The 23,847-nt window shown below is 35.5% G+C and overlaps 1 protein-coding gene across 2 annotated transcripts in view; it reads left to right on the top strand.

Annotated features, from left to right (window-relative positions):
• The window catches only part of NLN (neurolysin), a 137,270-nt gene that overhangs the window by 105,331 nt on the left and 8,092 nt on the right, over positions 1-23,847 (top strand). For both annotated transcript variants that reach the window (XM_031965579.1, XM_031965582.1), the window contains exons 10-12: positions 14,704-14,890; positions 16,074-16,202; positions 17,903-18,039. In XM_031965579.1, coding sequence (XP_031821439.1) covers positions 14,704-14,890; positions 16,074-16,202; positions 17,903-18,039 — 453 coding nt within the window. The remainder of the gene's footprint in view (positions 1-14,703; positions 14,891-16,073; positions 16,203-17,902; positions 18,040-23,847) is intronic.

Genomic DNA, 23,847 nt, shown 5'->3' on the forward strand with positions numbered 1-23,847 from the left:
ACACTGTGCTATCTTCTCTTAGTTTGTGGACAGTTACAGAGATAAATTAGGGACTCTGCCCTCAAGAGACTTGCAATCTAAGAAACAAAATAAATAATAACAAAGCAAAGTGGAATATGATAAATGGATAAAGATCATTTGAATGAGATGCTAAGAGTTTTAAAGGAGAAATTAATTCTGGCTATCAGCCCAGAGAAACATCTAGAGGAGGAATATACTCTCTGCCAAAATGTTTGTGGCAGCCCTGTTTGTAGTGGGTAGAAACTGGAAAATGAATGGGTACCCTTCAATTGGAGAATGATTGGGTAAATTGTGGTATATGAATGTTATGGAATATTATTGTTCTGTAAGAAATGACCAGCAGGATGATTTCAGAAAGGCCTGGAGAGACTTACATGAACTGATGCTGAGTGAAATGAGCAGGACCAGGAGATCATTATATACTTCAACAACGATACTGTATGAAGATATATTCTGATGGAAGTGGATTTCTTTGACAAAGAGAAGATCTAACTCAGTTTCAATTGATCAATGATGGACAGAAGCAGCTACACCCAAAGAAAGAACACTGGGAAATGAATGTAAACTGTTTGCATTTTTGTTTTTCTTCCTGGGTTATTTTTACCTTCTGAATCCAATTTTCCCTGTGCAACAAGAGAACTGTTCAGTTCTGCACACATATATTGTATCTAGGATATATTGTGACATATTTAACCTGCATAGGACTACTTGCCATCTAGGGGAAGGGGTGGAGGGAGGGAGGGGAAAAGTCAGAACAGAAGTGAGTGCAAGGGATAATGTTGTAAAAAATTACCCAGGCATGGGTTCTGTCAATAAAAAGTTATAATTATTAAAAATAATAATATAACATATATTATATATAGTAAAAAAAAAAAAAGGAGGAATATACTGTAAGTTATATAAAGAAAGGCGGTTTGTCAGGATCTGTATTATCATATGTGCCCCTTACCAGAGCTCTAAGATATTTAATGTTCTCCCAAAGATCCATTTTTCAAGGATTCCCTTTTAGAATTTAGATACTCTTGAGAGTAGCAGCAGAAAAAATTCTAGCTGCTAATTCTATTCTTTTTTTTTTAAGTTTTCTTTGGGGGGGTGGTAAATAGTATTTTTTTCCAATTACATGTAAAGTTATTTTTCAACATTCATTTTTTATAAGATTTTCAGTTCCAAATTTTTATTTCCTTCTCTCTTCTCCACCCCTCCCTTAGATGGCAAGCAATCTCATATAGGCTATTTATGTGCAATCATGTAAACATTTCCACATTAGTCATGTAGTAAAAGAAGAAACAGATCAAAAGGGAAAAGCCACAAAAAATGGAAAGTGAAAATAGTATATTTTTATCTGCATTCAGGCTCCAATAGTTCTAGAGGTAGATAGCATTTTCCATCATAAGTCTTGAAGAATTTTACTGTATCATTGTGATGTAGTAAGGACTCTTTGATCCCCTGATCTTTGTGGGGGAAGGCTTGGGTCAGAAAACCCTGAATCTCTTGACAGCTCCTCCTAGCTCTTTCACTTGGCCACCGGAATAATCACCACCCAATATTGACCTGGAAATTAGTCCCTCAAATCATCCAAAGATTGCTCCCTAGCCTCAGGCCATAAAAAGCTAAAATTGAACCATGTGTCCCAAATCTTTTCTAACTTCCTAATCAGAAACTAACCCACTGAGAGAAAGAGCTGCTCAGTGAAAATAACCCATTTTTGCCAAAACCTCACTTGGAGATTGGGACCGCAAATTGTTTTGTAAAACCTGGGACACCAGCCTGGGGACCCTCAAACTCTGTTAGAGTCTCTCACCCCTCAACAATTGAACTGCTGAGAAGAGCTAAAATAAATCATAATTTATCATCACACAATGATGTTTTTATTGTGTACAGTGTTCTCCTGGTTGTGCTCACTTCATTCAGCATCAGTTCATAAAAATCTTTACAGGTTTTTCTGAAATCTGCCTACTCATCATTTCTTATTGCACAATAGTATTCTATTACATTCATTTACCACAATTTGTTAAATTATTCCCCATTGTTGGGCATCTCTTCAATTTCCACTTTTTTGCCACCACAAAAAAAAAAAAAAAGCTTCTATAAATATTTTTTGGACATATAGGTTGTTTTCTCTTTTTTTATGATATCTTTGGGATACAGACCAAATCGTGATATTGCTAGAACAAAAGGTATGCACAATTTGATTGACTCTGGATATAGTTCCAAATTGCTCTCCACAATGATTGAATCAGTTCACAGATCTACCAACTAGGCATTAGTGTCCTAGTTTTCCCGTAGTTTCTTCAGTATTTATCATTTTACTTTTTTGTCACAGTAGCCAATCTGATAAGTGTGAGGTTATACCTCAGGGTTGTTTTAATTTGTACTTCTTTAAGCAGTTGTGATTTAGAGAATTTCTTCTTATGAGAGAATTTACTTATGAGAGAATATTAGAGAATATTCTTCAATTTCTTCATCTGAAAACTGCTTATTGAATATTTTGACCATTTATCAATTGGGGAATGATTTGTATTCTTACAAATTTGACTCAGTTCTCTACATATTTGAAAAATGAGGGCTTCATCAGAAACATTGGCTGGAAAAATTGTCCCCCAGCTTTCTGCTTTTTTTCTAATCTTAGTTGCATTGGTTTTGTTTGTACAAAACCTTTTTAACTTAATGTAATCAAAATTATTGCTAACATTTCTAGTACAATACTGAGTAATAGTGGTGATAATGGACAATCTTGTTTCACTCTGAGCTTCTTGGAAAGGCTTCTAGCTCTTCCCCGTTACAGCTAGTGCTTTCTGATGGTTTTAGATAGATACTACTTATTTTAAGGAAAGTTCCATTTATTCCTATAATCTTTAACTTTTTTTTTTTTTAGAAAAAAATTGGTGCTGCTTTGTCAAAAATTTCTGTTGCATATATTGAGATAAGAATATGATTTTTGTTAGTTGCAATTGATATGATATATTATGATAGATTTCTTAATGTTGAATCAGCCTAGCTTTCCTAGTATAAATCCCATTTGGTCATAGTGTATTATTCTGGTGATAAACTGCTATAATCTCCTTGTTAATATTTTATTTAAAAATTTTACATCAATATTCATTAGGGAAATTGGTCGGTAATTTTCTTTCTCAGTTTTGGCTTTTCCTGATTTAGCTTTCAGCACCATATTTGTGTCATAATAGGAATTTGGTAGGATTCCACCTATTTTTTCCAAATAATTTAACTTAATATGATATTGGAATTAATTGTTCTTTAAATGTTTTGTAGAATTCACTTGTAAGTTCATCTAGCCCTTGAGATTTTTTACTTAGGGATTTCATTAATGGCTTATTAATTTTTTCCCCTAAAACGTGTGTTTCTAAATTTTAGGGAAAATGTGGTTTTATTTAAGTATTTTATTTCCTCTTCTGTTAATCTGTGCAATTTATATTTTTCTAAATATTCATTCATTTCACTTAGATTGTCAAATTTATGGGCATACAGTTGAGCAAAATAGCTCTGAATTATTGCTTTAATTTCTTCTTTTTTAGTGATGAATTCCCCCTTTTCACTTTTGATGCTGGTTATTTGGTTAAATTCTTTTTATAAATCAAATTAACCAAAAGTTTATTTGATTGTTTTTTCCCCAAAAAACAAGTCTTAGTTCAATAGTTTGTTTGTTTGTTTGTTTGTTTGTTTGTTTACTTTCAATTTTATTAATCTTTTTGATTTTTTTCAGAATTTCTAATTTGATATGTAATTGGGAATTTGTAATTTTTTCTCTTTCTAGTTTTTTAAATTGCATTTCCAATTCATTGATGTACTCTTTTTCTGTTTTATTCATATAATCATTTAGAGATAAAAAATTTATGCTAAGGACTGCTTTGGCTGTATCCCATAAATATGGCTATGTTATGAAATTATTGTTTCTTTGATTTCTTGTTTAACTCATTCATTCTTTTGCATTAGATTATTTAGCTTCCAATTAATTTTTAATCTATATTTCTGTGGTCTTTTACTGTATATAATTTTTGTTGCAATATGATCTGAAAAGGATGCATTTAATATTTCTGCCTTCCCATTAAAAACCTTCAGAGGTTTCTATGCTCTAATACATGGTCAATTTTTATGTAGGTGCCATCTAACACCAAAAAAGTTATATTCTTTTCTGACTCCACTCAATTCTCTCCAGAGATCTATCATATTCAAATTTTCTAAAATTCTATGCTTAATTTCTCTCATTCATTTTGTGGTTAGCTTTATTGCATTCTGAACCTCACTAGTATAATTTTGCTTTCTTTCTTCCTGTAGTTCTCTTAACTTCTCTAAGAATTTGATTTCTGGAGACTTCCAGGAACCAAGATAGTGGAAGAAGCAGTGAAAGTCACTCTAATTCTTCCATATTCTAAACAACCATAAAATAGTGCCCCCAAACAAATCGTGCAGAACAAGCAAAAAAAATGGGGTGAAGCAGTTCTGAATCCTAAGACATTTGAAAGATCAGCAAGAAATGTCTGTGTCACTAAGGCTAAAGGGGAGTACAGTCCTAGACAGTAAGCATATCAGCAAGCCCCATTTTGGGAAACCAGTGGGAGATCCTGAACAGATCTACCAATATGATAGATCTGGCAAAAGCCAACATCAGGATTCTCTATGTACCTTGGCATAATCAGGAGAACAGGCAGACTCCAGCTCTGTGAAGCACCAAGTGCGTCAGCATATCCCTGAGCAAGCAAACAGCCTCTAGTGGACAGACCACCATGCATTTTAGTGTACCCCTGGGAAACACAGAAACCGTTTACTAGCCTCAGTACACACTAGACACTCAGCTCAGTACCAAGTAAGCTGGCAGACCTTTACAACCTTCAGCAGTGCCAGCCACCCTCAAATCACTCCTTCAGCATGGTAACAGATACAAAGGTCCCTCATGTATTCTCAGTACTTAAGTGTAGGACTGTCAGGTAAATTGCCAGGGTCTGCCCCTGACACAAGAAGCCTGAGACCATGTCCCTTCCATTACAGAAGCAGACCTCAAATTAAAAAGAAAGGAAAAAGATACCCTCTCCCATGAGAAAAAAACAAAACGATGACAACAAAAGGAAGAATTTCATCATAGAAAGTTATTATGGTGACAGAGAAGATCAACACAACCTCAGAAGAAGACAACAAAGTCAAAACACCTATGGACAAAACTCTAGGGAAAATTGGGAAGTGATCTCAAACCCAGAAAGAAATGGAAGAGCTCAAAAAGGAGCTTAAAAATCATATGAGATAGATAGAAGAAAAAATGGGAAAAGAAATGAGTGATGTAAGAGAATTATGAAAAAAGACTCAACTCCAATTGTAAACAACTTTGTCATTCTCAGCAATACAATAATCCATGACTACTTTGGAAGGCTTATGACGAAAAATACTAACTATATCCAGAGAAGAAACTGACTATTTGAATACAGATTGAATCATACTCTCTCTCTCTCTCTCTCTCTCTCTCTCTCTCTCTCTCTCCCTCTCTCTCTCTTTCTTTTTTAATTTTGTTTTTCTTGAGGATTTTTTTTTTGAGGGTAAGAGATCTATGTTTTCCATAAAAATATGTTTTCCACATTTCCATAAAAGTCATGTTGTAATATGTTTTGCATAATTTCACATGTGGTTTCTTAATGGAGACTAAGGGAGAGCTTCTGGAACTTAAAAGTTTTTAAAAAATATATTTTAAAATTGTTTTAAATGTAACTGGGAAAAATATTAAATAAAAATAAGATTAAGCATTAAAAAAAATAAAAAAAGAATCAACAGCTTGAAAAATTGCTTATTAAAAAGTAGAATTGGCCAAGTGGAAAAAAAGGAAATACAAAAATCTACTGAAGAAAACAACTCCTTAAAAAGTAAAATTGGTCAAACATAAAAGCAGGTACAAAAGCTACCTGAGGAAAATAACTCCTTAAAATTGGCCACTGAAAGCTAATGATTCTATGATATAGCAAGAATCAAACTTTTTTTTTTAAATGAAAAAATAGAAGAAATATAAAATACCTCACTGGAAAAAAATCTGAAAAATAGATCCAGGAGTGATAGTGTCAGAATCATTATATATCCTGAAAGCCATAATCAAAAGGAGGCATTAAAAAAACCTATTACAGTAAAAGGGAAGATGGGAGAGTGGGTGATGAGCATCACTTAAACCTTACTCTCATCACTATTGGTTAAAAGAGGGAATAGTATACACAATCACTTGAATATAGAAATCCATCTTGCCCAACAGGAAAGTAGTAGGAGATGAGATTGGAGTATAGGAGAGGACTGACAGAAGGGATGGCAGATAGATGGAGGTGGTAGACAGAAACAAAACACTGGTGAGGAGGGAAGAGGTGGAAGGAGAGAAAAGACAAACAGGAGGAAAAATAGGATGAAGAAAAATACACAGTAATCATAACTATGAATGTGAATGGGAAGAACTCTCCCATAAAACAAAAACAGAGGAGAGCAAAAACCAGAATCCTACAATATATTGTTTACAAGAAGTCTCTGTGAAGCAGAGACACAGGGTAAAGGTAGAGGCAGAGACCCTTGCAGGAGGGCAAATACCCTGCTTTCAGTTCTAGGATAGAGAGGATAGCTGTAGTTTGCAACCACCTGAGAAATTACAGAGAACAAAATCATTTGTGGAACACTGTGGCTGGGAGCCCTAACTGTAGCTTAGTTGTGGAGAGGAGTCTCCAAAGTTAGACCCCAAGACAGACCTTGGGGACCTGAGATTTGGGACATCATTCCCCATACCTTGACATTACAATTTGATAGCTACTAGAAACAAAATAAAGCAGTAAATAAATAAATATAAATGTGTAAGCAAAGGAGAAAGATCCCTACCAGAGATTGTTACTATGGGCATAGAGAAGATCTGATTTCATATTTAGAGAAATATAATGGAGATTTTTTTAAAAGCCACTTCTTTTTCAATGAAAAATGTCAAATTTTTCCTAGCACAAAAACGTTCTTGCAACAACTTTAAAAGGGCTTCTAAAAAATCAAATTAGACAGATCAAGGGAAAAATAGGGGAAAAGGGCAATTCAAGAAAATCAATAAAATTATGAAAAGAAAGTTAATCAATTGGAAATAGAAAATCAAAAACTTGAGGAAGAAAATTTCTTGAGAACTAGAGTTGGGCAAGGGGAAGCTCATGATATTCTAAACCAAGAAATCATTAAAAAAAAATCAAAAGAATGAAAAAAATATGGAAACAATGTAAATCAACATATCCTATATTAACTTTTTTCCTTTTTCTTCTGTTTCTTTTTCCCTCATGGTTTTTCCTTTTTGTTCTGATTTTTCTCTCCCAACATGATTCATATAGAAATGTGTTTTTTTAAAAAATGAATGTACATGTTTAACTAGAAAAAAAAATGAAAAAATAGAAGAGATATTGAACAATTGATATGGAAAATAAATTGATGAGAAATACAAAAAGAATAGTTGGACTACCTGAAAATTGCCATAAAAAATAATCTTGATACAATATTACAAGGGGAAAATTGCCCTGAACTTCAAGAACAAGAAGGCAAAGCAGAAATAAAAAAATCCACTGATCACCATTTGAAAAAGATCCCAGGAAGAAGTCTTACAGAAATATCATAGCTAAGCTCCCAGGTTAAGAAAAAAATATTGGAAGCAATTTAAAAAAAATGTAAATATCGCGGAGCTATACTAAGGATTACAGAAGACTTAGCAGCTATACTCCATAGAGCAAAAGAGTTGAGGTTACAATAAAAAGTAACTTAACCAGCCAAGTTAAATATAATCCTGAATTTTTAAAATTTGAACATTTAATCAACTCAAAGACTTTCAGGTTTTTGTGACAAAATCCCCTGAACTTAAGATAAAATTTGACATATGACATCCAGGAAAAATATAAGGTAAATATTTAAGACCAATTATAAGAGACTTGTTTGGGACAAAAAGACCTACCCAATTTGACTACTACCAAGATCACTCATAGAAAGCAGAATAGCCAAATTTCACAGCAGATAGGGCCAGAGCCTTGAAAATGCTTACAGCTTTTATACATTTCAGACAAAGAACCTCCAAAGTCCCGCCTTCTATGTGTTGTGATTGGTCACATAAGTCTACTGTTCCCCTAGTTGATCAGTGGAATGTAGTAGACAAGGTGATATACAGCTTCTTCCACCACATTGGACAATGGAATATAGTCCAGGCCTTATGTAAAATCACGTGACTCCGGAGGAGCCGACACTGAGGCCTATAAGCTTGATCTACTTTAGCTAACAGTTTCTGGTCAATATGTGCTTAATCTGTAAGTTCTTCACCTTTTCCCACACAGACTCAATAAGATCAAATCGTTTATTTCACATATGTGAAAATAGTAGTAGCAATACTCCTATGATTGTCATCTATATTTGATAATTTAAAAGAAAGGTGTGGATTGAACTGAGTATGCTAGGGAGATTCTTAAAAAAATAAAACTATGTAGGGAGAGATAAAAAGGAATAATATCTCATACAAATGCATAAAAAGAAAAGTGGATACTGAAGAAGGTAGTAGGGGGAGGATGGGGAATGCTGGAACCTTGCATTCATTGGGGAATGGGTTAAAGAGGGAACAACATATTTTTAGAAGGCTATAAAAGTCTACTGATTCAGAAAGAAATGAGGGCAAAGATATGGTGGGGCAAGAGGATTAAGGAATAGGAAGGCAAAGTAACAGATAGAAGTAAAGCAGAGGAGTGAGAAAAGACAGGGAAAATAGGTTGAGAATGATAGTGAGGAAAAATAGGAAGGAGAAAAATACAGAAATAATTGTATATTAGAAAGTGAGATGAATTTATCTATAAAACAGAAATAGATAGCAGATTAAAATTTTAAATTCAACAATTTTGTTGCTTTCAGGAAACAAAAATGAGAGTTACACATAAAAATAAAATAAAGAATAGTAGTAGAATTTAGTATATTAAAAAAGCAGGGATAATAACATGATCTCAGACAAAGTTAAAGTTGAAATAGATTTAATCAAAAGTGAAAAACAGGGAAAATACACTGTGACAACAATATTATTGGTTGTAATCTCAGTTCCTTTGCCTTCCAGACTATGATATTCCAAATCCTCTGATTCTTAAGTGTATAAGTTAGTAAGTCCTATGTAATTCTGACTATAGCTCCTTGATATTTGAATAGTTTCTTGCAGTGTTTTCTTCTTAACCTGATAGTTCTGGAATTTTGCTACTAAATTCCTTGGAATTTTTATTTTGGTATCTCTTTCAGGAGGTGATCAGTGGATTTTTTTTTTCAATAACTATATTACCCTCTGGTTCTAAAATGTTAGGGCAGTGTTCCTTGATAATTTTTTGAAAGATGCTGTCCAAGATCTTTTTATGAGTATGTCTTTCAGGTAGTCCAATAATTTTTAAATTGTGTCTCTTGCATGTATTTTCCAGGTCAATTCTTTTTTCTAGTGAGATATTTTATATTTCCTTCAATTTTTTCATTCTTTTGATTTTGTTTGATTGATTCTTGATGTCTCACAGAGTTATTAGGTTCTACTTGCCTAATTCTAAGTTTAATGAATCATTTTTTTCAGTTAGCTTTTGTACTTCCTTTTCCATTTGGCTAATTCTACTTTTAAAGGAGTTGCTTTCTTCAGTGGATTCCCTCCCTTCCTTCAAATATGACCAATTCTATTTTTTTAAGAAATTGTTTTCTCCAATCAGTTTTTCTGCTTCCTTTTCTAAGCTCTTGACTTTTTTCATAATTCTCTTGCATAACTTTCATTTCTTTCCTCAATTTTTCTTCTACTTGTATGATTTTTTAAAATATTTTTTAAGTTCTTCCAAGAGGACTTTTTGGACTTGGGACCGATTCATCTTCCTCTTTGAGATTTTATATGTAGGCATTTTAACATTGTTGGCTTCTGAGTTTGTATTTTGATTTTCCTTAGAAAATCATAGAAAGCCATAATAGCTTTCAGGAATTTTTTTTAACTCACTTTTTAAAGTTGAGCTTTGCTCTTGGAGCACAGGAGACATTGTCCCAAACTTTTTGCACTGGTGCCCAAGGGTTTGATCACTGCTTCTGCATTAGAGTCTCTGAGACTGGTGGCTTGTCCACTGCATTTGAGTGGCCCAGCCTAGTCATGCCTGTTGTGCCCTGAGTTCTAGGACTAGAAGTTTGCCTGTTGTCCTGGAGTTAGAGCCCTTACAGCTGGCCTGCAGTGCCATTGGTATGCTAAACTAGGACTGTGGAGGGGATAGGGCCTCAGTGGACTGGGTTCCATTTCCCTTTTACCCCAATGAGACAGACCTTTCCTAAAATCTTTCTAAATTATCTTGAGCTGGAAAATTGTTTCATTCCATCTTTTTGTAGATCCTGTCACTCCAGAATTCTTTTACAGGCTTGATTTAATGTTGTTTCTAAGGGAAGCAAGGGAGAGCCCAAGCAACTTCCTTGGCTTCTCTCCAGCTTCTTGGCTCTGCCCCTCTAATTCTCTTTCTTCTTTGATACTTGCATTTTCTACCTCAGTAATCAGCCCAGTTTTCACAGGAAAATGAGCAATCTTTTTTTTTTTTCTTGTTTAAAAAGAGGGCAGCAGAACGCAAGACTGGATTGACATCTGTGCTCCTGCCTAGAGCAGAGAACAAAATAGGAGAAGCTGCCAATACTACATCCCATCTGTTAACTCTTGCTATAGACAGAATTATCCCTTTTTGGTCCCTATAACTAGGACCCTAGGTGAAGAGACTGAAGAAATAAAAATGCATTGAGTAAAAATAGCATGAGAGAAACAGGTATAGGACAAAGATCTGGGGAGAAAAGACCAGATGATAACCATTCTCCCTACTACCCAGGTGGAAGAGGGCCATGTTTCCACTGCCAATGGCAATTTACCAATGTGTTGTAGAATATAAGAAGGTTAAAAAGTATTGGTTCATACCAATGATACTAAAACTTTTTGTCTGAGATGTTTGTTTTTTGCTTGAATGACTTTTTAACAGTTCTGTTTTTAAAAATCTATTATCCAAAGCCAGTAAATATTTCTTTACCTTTTCCAATGTCATTTTCTCTTTTGTTGTTGTTCAGTCACATCTGACTCTTTATGACCCTTGTGGATTGTGTCCAAATCAGGTAAAGTGACTTATCTACTATCACACAGCTAGGGTCTGAGCCTGAACTTGAACTCCAGGTCCCCATTAAGGGGGCTGGTCAATTCTCTGAGAGTCTCCACAGCTGTGGATCACAGCATCTGAAGGAGTTGCAAAGCAGCCTTTGCTGACACAAGTGTTGTGCACTGGGAATGGGATAAATTGGAGGCAGAGGGAAGAGGAGAGAGGTCAGACAATGCAACAGCCTCTCAGTCAGAAAAGTCAGAGAACAGAAATTGTCACTCAGTTTCTTTGTATCATCCTCTCACAAGAGGAGATCCATTCAGCAGGTCTGGGTTGGATCTCCAGCAGCCACTGTCAGGTGACTCCAGTGTATTCCAATAGCTCCACATCCATGTATAAAATTATAGAATTTAAACATCAGAATTCCCTTAACCCAATCTGAACTGAAGTTCCTTCGCCAATAATTTCAACAAATAGTCATCTGGTCTCCAGTTGAAGACCTTCAATAATAGAGAATTTGCTTCCTTCAAAGACTTCCTTCTATTTTAAGAAAAATTTTATTTTTAGAAAATTCTAATAGAATTGCATGTACTGAGGCAATATCCTTCCTAAAGGAGTTTGCCTTCTTCTGTTGGACAGAGCTTTGAATATTGACCAGTGTCTTGAAGTTAAAACCTTCCTACCTGTGTAACCTTTAGTAAATTATTTCTTTTCCCATTTTATGCATGAGGAAGTTGGACTAGATGATTTCTAAAGCCTGTTAATGCTCTCTAAATCATGTGATCCCTCCATTCTGCTGAAATCTCCTTCTCTCCTCCCCACTCTTACTCCCACCAACTAGTAATTTCTCTCATTTTCTGTAGAGAGCCGGAACTAAAGGGGGAGATAGAGAGTTCCAGCCCTCTACAATTTTCCATTAAAGTATCTTTTCCTCCTAAAGTTCCAAGGACACAATGGGTGTCCTTGAGACACCCATATCCTTCTTGGACATCCCAAAATACAGTCTAAACTCACTTAGTCTTTTTGCTTTTCTTCTTAATGATCTATGCACAGGTGATCTTATTGATGTGAATATTTCCTTCTGTGATGCAGATCTCAGCACATCCATGCCTTCCCATCTCATATAACTGTTGTCCATGCCCTTTTACCACTTCATCTCTGGAGTCTCCCTATTGTAGACCCTTGACCAAGTTCATTTGGTCGAGAAGTTTTGTTGATATTTCTTATTTAACTTTTACCAAACACACTCTCATTATTTAAAAATTTTACATCAATATTCATTAGGGAAATTGGTTGATAATATTCTTTTTCAGTTTTGGCTTTTCCTGATTTAGCTTTTACCAACATACTTATTATTATAAGAGCTAGTAAATAAGGAGGCTTCTTGCCCTTGACATGTTCAGCATGGTATAAGACACATTTGCTGTTCAGTCATTTCAGTCATGTCCAATTCTGTCATCCCATTTGGGGTTTTCATGGCAAAGACACTAGAATGGTTTGCCATTTCCTTTTCCAGCTCACTTTACAAATGTCCTCATTTCCTACCCAAGGCACACAGGGCTAAGTGACTTGTCCAGAATCACACAGCTAGTAATTGCCTGGAAACTGGATTTGAATTCAGATCCTCCTGACTCCAGGCCTGACATTCTGTCCACTATGCCACTTAACCATCCTGGCACATAGTAAGAATTCAATAAATGTTTATTGATTGATTTGGCCTTCCTCCCTTCTTGATGTTCTGTGCTGAACTCCTTGCTTTTACCACTGGCTAGTAGCCCTTCTTTTTCATCCATACTTTCTTTGATGACACTTTCCACTATTTCCCCTTCATAATTCCTTGTTTGTAAAGGTTTTATTTTACTCACATCTGTTATGCATCTAACAACAACAATAATAACAACTAGTACTTCCATGGCTCTTTGCATGTTATCCCATTTGAACTTCACACTAACTCTAGGAAGTAGATCCTCTCTTCCCATCCTGTTTTACAACAAATGAGAAAGCTGCAACTGGAAAAGTTTGAGTGACTTTCCTAAGATCACACAGATAGCAAGCACAGTTAATAAGTATCCATCTCAGGTCTTGCTGATTCCAATTTGTCACCTAGTCTCCCTAGTTGATTTTCATTTTTTCAGAGACTATAAATGTATCATCGTTAAACTTAGATTATAATTCTTCCTTTGCCTCCCAAAATGAAAAAATAAATGTGGAGGCAATTCATAGTACCATAATTTAACTCTTTAGTTTTTGAATACTTAAGCAATGGGGTGATGAGTGTTCTAGAAAGGCATGTATTGAATAAACATAAGTGAGCAGCTGGAAGAGGGAGTTGAGGTGAACTTGCCTCTCCTATATTATGGAACTCTTTGTTTTGAATGGAACGTTTTTTAGAAATATTTTGACTTTCAAAATGAAGATTTTTATTCTTTATTTTTAGTACAGGCCAATATTCATGTCAGTCATGGTTTCCTGGTGATTTTTCAAGTGTCTGAGGCTGAGAAATCATGAAATAATTGCTCAATATAGATTACAAAGCAGGTTATTTTTCATGCTGCTTGAATACAATATTTTATTTTCATTTGATTGCCTGAGGTTGTTTTAATATTGCTTTTTTTAAAGGGCTGAGGTGAACTCCAGTTTTATTTGATCTGTATATGAGGTAAGATGTCAAAGTGAAAAGAAAATTGGATTTTAAATCAAACTAGGGTTCTAGTTCCAGCATTGAAGTTAATCACTTTTGACTCTTGGCTTCTCTTTAAGGCTCAGTTTCCTCATCTGTAAAAAAGATTGTTGATATACATGATAGCATAGTAGGTGGATCTTGGAGTCAAAAAGACCTGGATCAAAACATCTTGACTTTGTGATCCTCGGCAAGTCATTTATTCTCAGTGCCTCAGTATCTCCCTAAAACAATGATGGAGTGAGTTTCCTCACCAAAGACTTTCCTAAACAAATGAAACTTGTTTGGGAGAAAAAATATATGTGGGAGGAAGGAAATAAGCATTTATGTAGCACCTGCTATGTGCCATATATTGTGCTATGCTTCTTACAATATTATTTCATTTAATCCTGACAACTTTGCAAGGTAGATGCTATTATCCATATGGAGCAAACAGAGGTTAAATGACAACCCCAGGATCATATAGTTAGGAAGTGTCTGAGTCTGGGTTTGAACTCAGGTTTTCCTAATTCCCCATTATAGTTTCCTCATTCTAGATCATGCCTCCCAGAGTTTGCAGATGATAATATGCTATATAAATGTGTGTTATTATGCTTACTAGTTTTGAATTCTTTCTATTCTGATTTTTTTGAATATCCTCATGTGACTTAAGGAAAAAGTGTGATACAGAGAAGAAATGACTACATATGGAGTCAAAAGACCCTGGATTCCAGAGTTGGCTATGATCCCTGAAAAGCCAGGCAAGGCACATTACCTCTACTGATCCTTAAAAGGGAGTTAACAAGATTATACTAGCTATCTTCTTACTAGTATTACTGTGAGAATCCAGCAATATAACATTCTATAAATCCTGCAAAAATAAGTTGCAATTATTTTATATTTTCTGTAATGTTTATATGTCTTTCCTTCCAGACTGATTTTGCTCGATTTAGTGGAACTAATGTAGAAACAGACTTTGTGGAGGTGCCTTCCCAAATGCTTGAGAACTGGGTGTGGGACAAGGATTCTCTTCGACGACTCTCAAAGCACTATAAAGATGGGAACCCTATAACAGATGATCTTCTTGAAAAACTTGTTGCTTCTCGACTGGTCAACACAGGTATGACTGAAAGCTAGGGAAGAAGTCTCTGTGTGCAAAATTATGATCTGTCCTTCACTTGATCCTGTTTCCTCCTTAAGACCATTTTCATTACATCCAGCCATTCTGGAGAGCAATTTGGAACTATGCTCAAAAAGTTATCAAACTGTGCATACCCTTTGATCCAGCAGTGTTACTACTGGGCTTATATCCCAAAGAGATCATAAAGAAGGGAAAGGGACCCGTATGTACACGAATGTTTGTGGCAGCCCTCTTTGTAGTGACCAGAAACTGGAAAGTGAGGGGATGCCCATCAGTTGGAGAATGGCTGAATAAATTGTGGTATATGAATGTTATGGATTATTATTGTTCTGTAAGAAATGACCAATAGGATGATTTCAGAAAGGCCTGGAGAGACTTACACGAACTGATGCTGAGTGAAATGAGCAGGGCCAAAGATCATTATATACTTCAACAACAATACTATATGATGATCAATTCTGATGGACCTGGCCATCTTCAGTAATGAGATGAACCAAACCAGTTCCAATGGAGTAATAATGAACTGAACCAGCTATGCCCAGCAAAAGAATTCTGGGAGATGACTAAAAACCATTACATTGAATTCCCAATCCCTATATTTTTGCCCACCTGCATTTTGGATTTCCTTCACAGGCTAATTGTACAATATTTCAGAGTCTGATTCTTTTTGTACAGCAAAATAACGGTTTGGTCATGTATACTTATTGTGTATCTAATTTATATTTTAATATATTTAACATCTACTGGTCATCCTGCCATCTGGGGCAGGGAGTGGGGGGAAGGAAGGGAAAAATTGGAACAAGAGGTTTGGCAATTGTCAATGCTGTAAAGTTACCCATACATATAACCTGTAAATAAAAGACTATTAAAAAATTTAAAAAATTTTTAAAAAGTAAAAAAAAAAAACATTTTCATTAGTGATAATGGGAGATAATTTTACTGGAGTTAAGAAGCTTTGGAAATGAATCTAAAGGGAGAAGTTTAGTAGCTTTTACATGCTGAAATACTCTTTCAAAGAATTTATAACTTGTTCTCACTCTTCAGAGAACATGATTATTTCTTTTGAAATCAGTGTTTCTTTAGGAATCTGTGATCTTAGCATGTTTGAAAGAACATATACTTCTTCTTCATCAAAAACCTGTCTCCTCTTTTGTTCTGTTAGGTCTTTTGACCCTCCGCCAGATTGTATTGAGCAAAGTTGATCAAGCTCTCCATACTGATGCATCATTGGATTCCTCAAAGGAATATGCCAGATACTGTTCAGAGATTCTAGGCATTTCAGCTACCCCAGGTATGTAAATCAAAAATTTGGTTTAGTTATCTTTTTTTTCTGTGCAGCCTAGGGTATGGTCTTAACCATGGTAGGAAGACAACCCAGAAAAGAAGTATGTATTAAGTGTTTACTGTTGTTCCAGGCACTTTGTTAAGCATTAGGGACACAGAGAAAGGCAAAAACAGTCACTGCTTTCAAGAAGCTGTTGATCTAATGAGAGGAAACATTATGCAGACAACTGTATACAAACAAGATATATTCAGGATAAACTGGAGCTCTTCTTAAAGGGTAGGCACTAACATAAAGGAAGATTAGAAAAGACTTCTTGCTAAAAGTGAGGTTTTAACTAAGATTTGAAGGAAACCAGGAGACACAGAACAGGAGAGAGAGAATTCTAGGAATGGGGGATAGCCAGTGAAAATGCAGAGTCTGGAGACACAGTGTCTTGTTTATGAACCAGCAAGGTTGCCCAAAGTCCCTTATGTGGTGGAAGAGTGAGATGAGAGAAGAAAAGTAGGAAACGACTTTAAAAGATAAACAGAAGATTTACTAATTGGTCCTGGAGGCAATTGGAAGCCACTGATGACCTAATCTCTTCTGGATTTTTTGGGTTTGTTGTTTTCCTGTCAAGTCCTAATTACTTCCAATAAGTACAAAGGTGCTTCCTGACACCTTAACAAAATTGCTTTACCCCATCACAGGATATTTTTGCAGTAAGACCAGAGTCAAAGAGTTAAAAAGATGGGATAACAGGCCTACCTCCTGGGTGCTAACCTGTGCAATTCTACTAGGAGCTTTCTTCCACTCTACTAGGAGCTACTGTGAAGGAAGGACACAGATCCTTCTACAGAGCCACAGACTTTTCTACTCCTAAAGGCTGGAACTAAAAATTAAGCATAGTTTGACACAATTTATTTTGAATTTGTTTGACTGGCAGAGTCTGACTTCCTCCTTTTTTACTTTAATAGCTACTCCTAATCTGAGATGTAGGGGATGTACACTGTTATCTCTGGTCCTCAGGTATTTCATTTGTGTAGTGAGGGAGTTCAACTTAGAAAGTTTTTGAGTTTCCTTTTAGTTCGGATATTAATAAGCCAAGACAATAATACTCATGACAGAAATATTTATTGAAGTGATTCAGCCACATATAAAGATAGAAGAGAGATTAGCGTAACCAATCAGTCATGTAACTTAGATTATTAACAGGACAGTTTTGTGCCTTGGGTCACTAATATTCCCCATTGTGGGTTCAAGAAGCTATTCAGTCTTGTGGTAGAAATTAGCAAGTTAAATTTAATTAGTGAGACACTTTTGATAATCTTTAAATAAAAAGCACCCATTTAAGTAGTTATTATCCTAAAACCCAAGTGTAGTCCTGAAATATTTAATACTCATGTTACTATTTAAAATAGAGAGAGATGGATCAGGAGTATGATTAATAGGCATTAAAGAGACAGATGAGTTCTGAAACATCCAAAGGCTATGGGCAGGGCCTCTGAAACTATTGTTAGACATTCCTGAGCTAAAAGCCCTAAGCTGGGGCCTAAGATAAGAGAGCCGTTTGTAAACACCTTGGCCTAGGGCAGCAATCCAAGCCTTACTATGGGGGAAGTCAGATGCACTGGGCACCCCCTCCAGCATGGAAACTTTAGCCAGCTGAGAGTCTCAAACTGTTCACTTTATTCATGGCATTGATTTACCTTTATGTTTCTTTTAAGGTACAAACATGCCAGCAACTTTTGGACATTTGGCAGGAGGCTATGATGCCCAGTATTATGGATATTTGTGGAGTGAAGTGTTTTCCATGGACATATTTTATAGCTGTTTTGAAAAAGAAGGAATTATGAATCCAGAGGTAGAGTATTTGCTTTTTTTTTTTTTCCTTAGGTTAATCTCAGGTCCTTTCTTTCCCTCTCTCTGTAAGTAGTAAAACTATTGATGGACCTAAATTTTAGAGTATTGTAATAGTTTATGTTCCATTCTAGCCCTCTGTATCTCTATAAATCATGCATGCTTAGTAATGAATTGAGAGATAGAAGTAATTAAATCCAATTCCATAAGGTTTTTTTTTTTTAATGCTAACTACATTTTCTTGCTCATTAACATTCCAATATGTTGCATAATTAAAAAATTAAAAGCTTTGTTGACAGCACTTGGGCATTATAGTTCTTGTTTTGACATGTGCTCTGCTATGTTTTCGCATTATGGGAACTGGGGAGAAGGTAAGCTTTTTCCAGATCCAAATGATTTCCTTGGGTTTTGATACTGTGTGCGTGCTTTCACTGGACTTTTTCTGTGGAAGGCACCTTTTCTCCATTGCTGGTGCCCCTTATTGGGGCTTACTCAGTTACAGGAATGCCTTTCAATAATCCAAGTTACTTCTTTAACCTGAGCTTTTTCTTTCACTGTACAGTGAATAGTCTACCAGGTGGCCACCAGCCAAAGACTCCTTAGTTACAGCCCTACATCCTGCTCTACTGAAGTTTCACCTGACTGGCACTGTGTTCACTACTGCTAATAGTTTCTATTAGAACTATACTATAGTATAGTTCTGAACTCCTGTGGTTTGAAGCAATGGTCAGAAGAATAGATAGCTAAAGTGGAGGCTTCTCAAAGTCCTTCCTGTCCTTGGCCTTTCCAGCATAGAAGCACAGTGGCTTCCACATGCTAGATGCTCAAAAAACATTTGTTTATATGATCTGAGAGCATTGTGCCCTCACTCTGACTGAAGCCTAAGTGTACCCTTCACCTCTCCTGCATCCTGCACCGATTTCATCTAGGATCTCTCATGCCTAGAACCTTACCAATTAGACACCTTGTCCAGCTGTGACACAGATCAGTCTTTTAACTTGAGCTTATTTGATGCCCTAACTTCCTTGGTCTCTTAAATCTTGCCCCCACTATCTGCTTTCTCCATTCTTGTTCTTTGGATTAGAACATTCCTAGGATAGCGAGGGATGACTAGGGCATGGAGAAGGTGGCCTTTGAATTTAACCTTGAAGAGTGGTTTAGATTCTAATAGATGAAAATATGGGTAGAGACTATTCTAAAGCTAGGAAACTGCAAACAAAGGCAGAGCAGTGGGAAGGAAACTAAGTAGTTCAATATGGCTGGTCTAAAAGGCACAAAAAGTAATCTTATGACATAAACCAGAAAGGGGGAAACTTCAACATTTTTCTTAACATAGTATTTAGGGCCTTATACAATCTGGTCCCAATCTGCCTTTCTAGTAATTATCTCCATTTATTACTTCCCTTGATGAACTTGATGTTTTAGTCAAACAGATTTATTTTACAATCACACACACACACACACACACACACACACAAACACACACAGGGATAGCTTCTTTTTTGCTTTGCCCATGTTTTTTTACTATGCCTGAGTTGCCTTCTCCTTCATCTTCAGCTATCAGAATCTTATGATGCTTCAAGAACCAACTCAAATACTTCATCCATGTCTTTGTAGTGTTCCCTAATCACTCCAACCAGAAATGAGCTCTTCCTTCTCTAAAGTTTATTTATATCATTCATATGGCACTTATTTTCTTGACTGGTTTGTTTTTTATTTTTATGTCTCAACTCCAGCACTGGATTATAAGGTCATTAGGGCAAGGATTGCTTCTTTTATATTTTTATGTTCTGTACTATGCTTGCACATAAATGGTTATTTCTTGAATGGATGAATGATTTAATTTGGAAAACATCTGGTTGGATTTACTTTCTCTTGGTTCCACTAAAGAGAGCATATCTAATTTTTTTTTAAACTTTAAATAGATTTTATCCTTTATATGGGACTTAAACACACCAAGAAAGCCTTAATTATGATGGCCTCACTTATAATAAATCCTAAATGGCTTCTTTGAAAAACTTAAGGTACTACCTCTTTCTATACATTCCGCTCAGTCATCTCCTTCCTGGTCCCATTCATCTTACCAATATCAGTGACTTTTCTCAGCTCAAATGTCTTTTTATATAACCAGACTACTATATGCTAAAGGATCAGTCAGATGATGGATAACTCCACAATTCAAGAACTGTCTTTGTTTCCTCTGTATACTGCTATGTTGGTCTTGTTTTGAAACTCTCTAGTAATCTACTAGCCAAAATATTTTTAATATAGATTCAGGAATACAATGGAGTTGGATTTCTAGAAGCCAAGTAGGCATGATGATCAGACTCCAGTATTTCAAGGTCCAATGACTAAAAAGCTGATGGAAGAGAGCATGAAGCCATTTATTTGAATTGAATCAAAACAAAATTAGCTTCCCCAAGATTCTGTATTTCAGTAGCATAGTATAGATTAAGAGACTTTATGCCACCTAATTTCCCTTAACCACTTCCCTCTGATACTATTGTCCATCCTGTCAATTGCTCTGAGCTACCTTTCTTGTGACTTCTCCACTCTTATGACATCCAGTTCTTTCTTTCCTATTCTCATAGCATCAGTGACACTGGTACCATGAAAGCTTAGAACAATTGTTCTACTCTTGTGACAGATCATACATACAACCGTGAACATTATGTGGAAGGGACATTTAGAGAACATATTATTAAAAAAATCTTGCACAGAACTGGGAATTAGAGTCAGCAGTAGCAGACACTGGGCTGATTTTTTTTTTTAATAACTTTTTATTGACAGAACCCATGCCAGGGTAATTTTTTACAACATTATCCCTTGCACTCACTTCTGTTCCGATTTTTCCCCTCCCTCCTTCCACCCCCTCCCCAAGATGGCAAGCAGTCCTCCTATACATGTTAAATAGGTGGGCCGATTTTTCAAAGAGACATACAGGAATACAAACGCATACCAAAGCCAAGTCTTTACATCTCTGAAGCCAGCTCTGTATACATTGTGCCTCACTGCTTCTCCTACAAACATGAATATGTACGTGTGGAAATGTATGTATTTATCTCTATACATATACAGACAGTCTGTTTAGAGACATAGTAGGAAGTCTGAGGTTCACTATCAGACTATTAAAGCTGTCATATTTCTATAATTATAGATTTAAATAATTTTAATTTAATTATAAATATTTAAAGCTGTTGGATTTCTGGTAAATGCCTTGAAACTTTATTTCTCTGATTTCAGCCTATGCCTAGTTCACCTGCAGTCAGTTTCTTGGGTTTCTTTTCACCGAGAAAATAAAGCTTTAGTTGTACTCCAACTCTTTTATTAGCTTTTAAGATAGCAGCTAAAATGTGTTTGGGGAAATTTGGGAGATGCCTGGAAAAGTCATTTTGCCATCTGAGACCTTAGTCACCTCCTTCAGAGGCTGCCTAGGGTAGCAGCTTCTGGTATGGCTGCAGTTTTCTGAAGGATACACCAGATGTAGTTGCAAAAAAACAAGCCTCTTATCCTGGGGTTGGCAGAAATCATTTATGTTTATGATCAACTTCATTGTGAAAAATTTTTCAAATGAACAACAAACATTCTCAATTCAAGGACAATTATATGTTTGGTCAAAATTATTTTCTTTTTCTTCCATTTTGAGGAATTGCTTCACTTGCCCTTTAACAAAGAAAAGAAATTAAGTTTAAGCATCACTTTCAAAAGTATCTCAGAAAAGACTCAGAATATAAGTAATGCTTTTATTTTAATCTTTTATTCTATTCAGAGGTGACATAGTCTTACATAAGCAAGTTTAGACACACAGAGAACCAAGAAGAATTCAGGGTTAACATCAGGAAAAATGACCCCACTGTCAAGGTCTTAGTATAGTAGTAGTCTTTTTCAGAATCTTTCGAACTTTGGAAATTTTGATAAAACTGTAATTAGAATGAGTTTCTAAGGTATCTTGTGGATTTTCCCTTTCTGGAGACCATTAAAGATTGTGCAGTTTCTTTTCTGTTTAGGATATTTAGGTGTGGGTTCTTCCTTATGTTTTTATTGGTCTTCTTTCCAATATGTTTTGTCTCTCTTTTCATCATTTCCTCTCCCTATCCCAGATTCAGAATTCTTTTATTCTCTTGCCTGACTTAGAGAAGAGAAGAAAAATAAAAACGACTTGCTGAGCATTTCAATTATAAATTCAACCAGTAACTGAGCATTTTTAACTACTCACTTGGTGGTATGTACTCTGCCAAGGACTAAAGATAACAATGAAAAAATAGTTCTGGGCTTCAAGAAGCTTACATTCTAATGAGAGACAACATATAAGATATAGGAAAGACAGAGACATATAGATAGATAGATAGATAGATAGATAGATAGATAGATAGATATTTCTTTGTCTCTAGCCTCTTGAGAGAATGTTGACTTTTTGAGATTTGCCTTAAGTACAGGTAATGCACAGCCTCTTTTTTTCTTTCTCCTTGACTTTTCTCCTCCCTTTTTTTTATTGCCAAATTAACCTTTTCAAAATTCTCCTCTTCTACCTTCATTCTATCATCCTTTAAAAAATAGGGGGTAGGGATTTTTTTAATTAAAGCTTTTTATTTTCAAAACATACATAGATAATTTTCAAAATTGCAAAACCTTGGGTTCCAATTTTTTTTCTCTGTCTTCCCCCTATTGCCCTCCCCTAGATAGCAATTAATCTAATATATGTTAAACATCTACAATTCTTCTATATGTATTTCCACAGCTATCATGCTGCACAAGAAAAATCAGATCAAAAAGGAAAAATATGAGAAAGAAAACAAAGTGTAAGCAAACAGCAACCAAAAAAAAATCAAAATATTAGATTGTGAGCCACACTCAGTAGGGGGTGGGAAATTGAGGAGGATTTGTGGGCAAGTTGAGAAAGGACAGGCATGTTCTGGGCAAGGTATGTTGTATGTGTTCTTATCCTCTGTAAAACTCCTGGTGCTTTTACTGGAATGAATAATAACAGTAGAATGAGGAGTCAATTGTGACCACATCTATACTTCAAGCTACTGAAGTGGCAGAGGGAGAGAGATAAATAAAGTAGAAACTTCCCAGTATTTTAGCCTCACATACATCATTCAGTTAATTTACAGTTGTTCACAACTTATAGATTTAAAACTGAAAAAGATCTTAGAAAGCCATCAAGTCCAACCCCTCATTTTGCTGATGGGGAAATTGAGGCACAGAGAGGTTAAATAATTTACCTAGGATCACACAGCTAATGTCTGAAGCAATATTTGAACCCAAGTCTCCCTCACTCCAGCTCTAATCTCCTACATCATGCTGCTTTTCACCCTGCCATGCTATTAGTAATTTATTATCTTATCCCCAAGTAATAATTATGCAAAGATTTCTTCTCTTATTCTTTTGCAGAGGGAGAGTTCTATAAATGTAGAACAAGGCATTAAATATCAGAATTTTCTACATATCAATGAGTTTTGCTGATTTTTTTCTCTTTCCTTTTTTTTAAAGTCTGTTATAAAGGATAGTTCTCTGGAAGTAGGGAATGGGAAGAGAGACAGGGAAAATCCGTGTGATATGAAGATGAGAGATCATCATTAAAAACCTATTGAAATATATATGTGTATACACACACACACACACACACACACACACTGATATAGATCTATTTATATTTTCCTCTACATGATGTCTCAAACAAAGCACATATGCTAAACTCCAGTGGGTCTATGAGCTCATCACTAGATTTTTCTCTAGTGATTCAAACCACAACAGTAAATCCAGCTGTCTTTCTTCTCTATCACCACCATATAAACAATCCCATAGCCAA

The sequence above is a fragment of the Sarcophilus harrisii genome, chromosome 1 (assembly GCF_902635505.1).
Source record: "Sarcophilus harrisii chromosome 1, mSarHar1.11, whole genome shotgun sequence".
Lineage (NCBI taxonomy): Eukaryota > Metazoa > Chordata > Mammalia > Dasyuromorphia > Dasyuridae > Sarcophilus > Sarcophilus harrisii.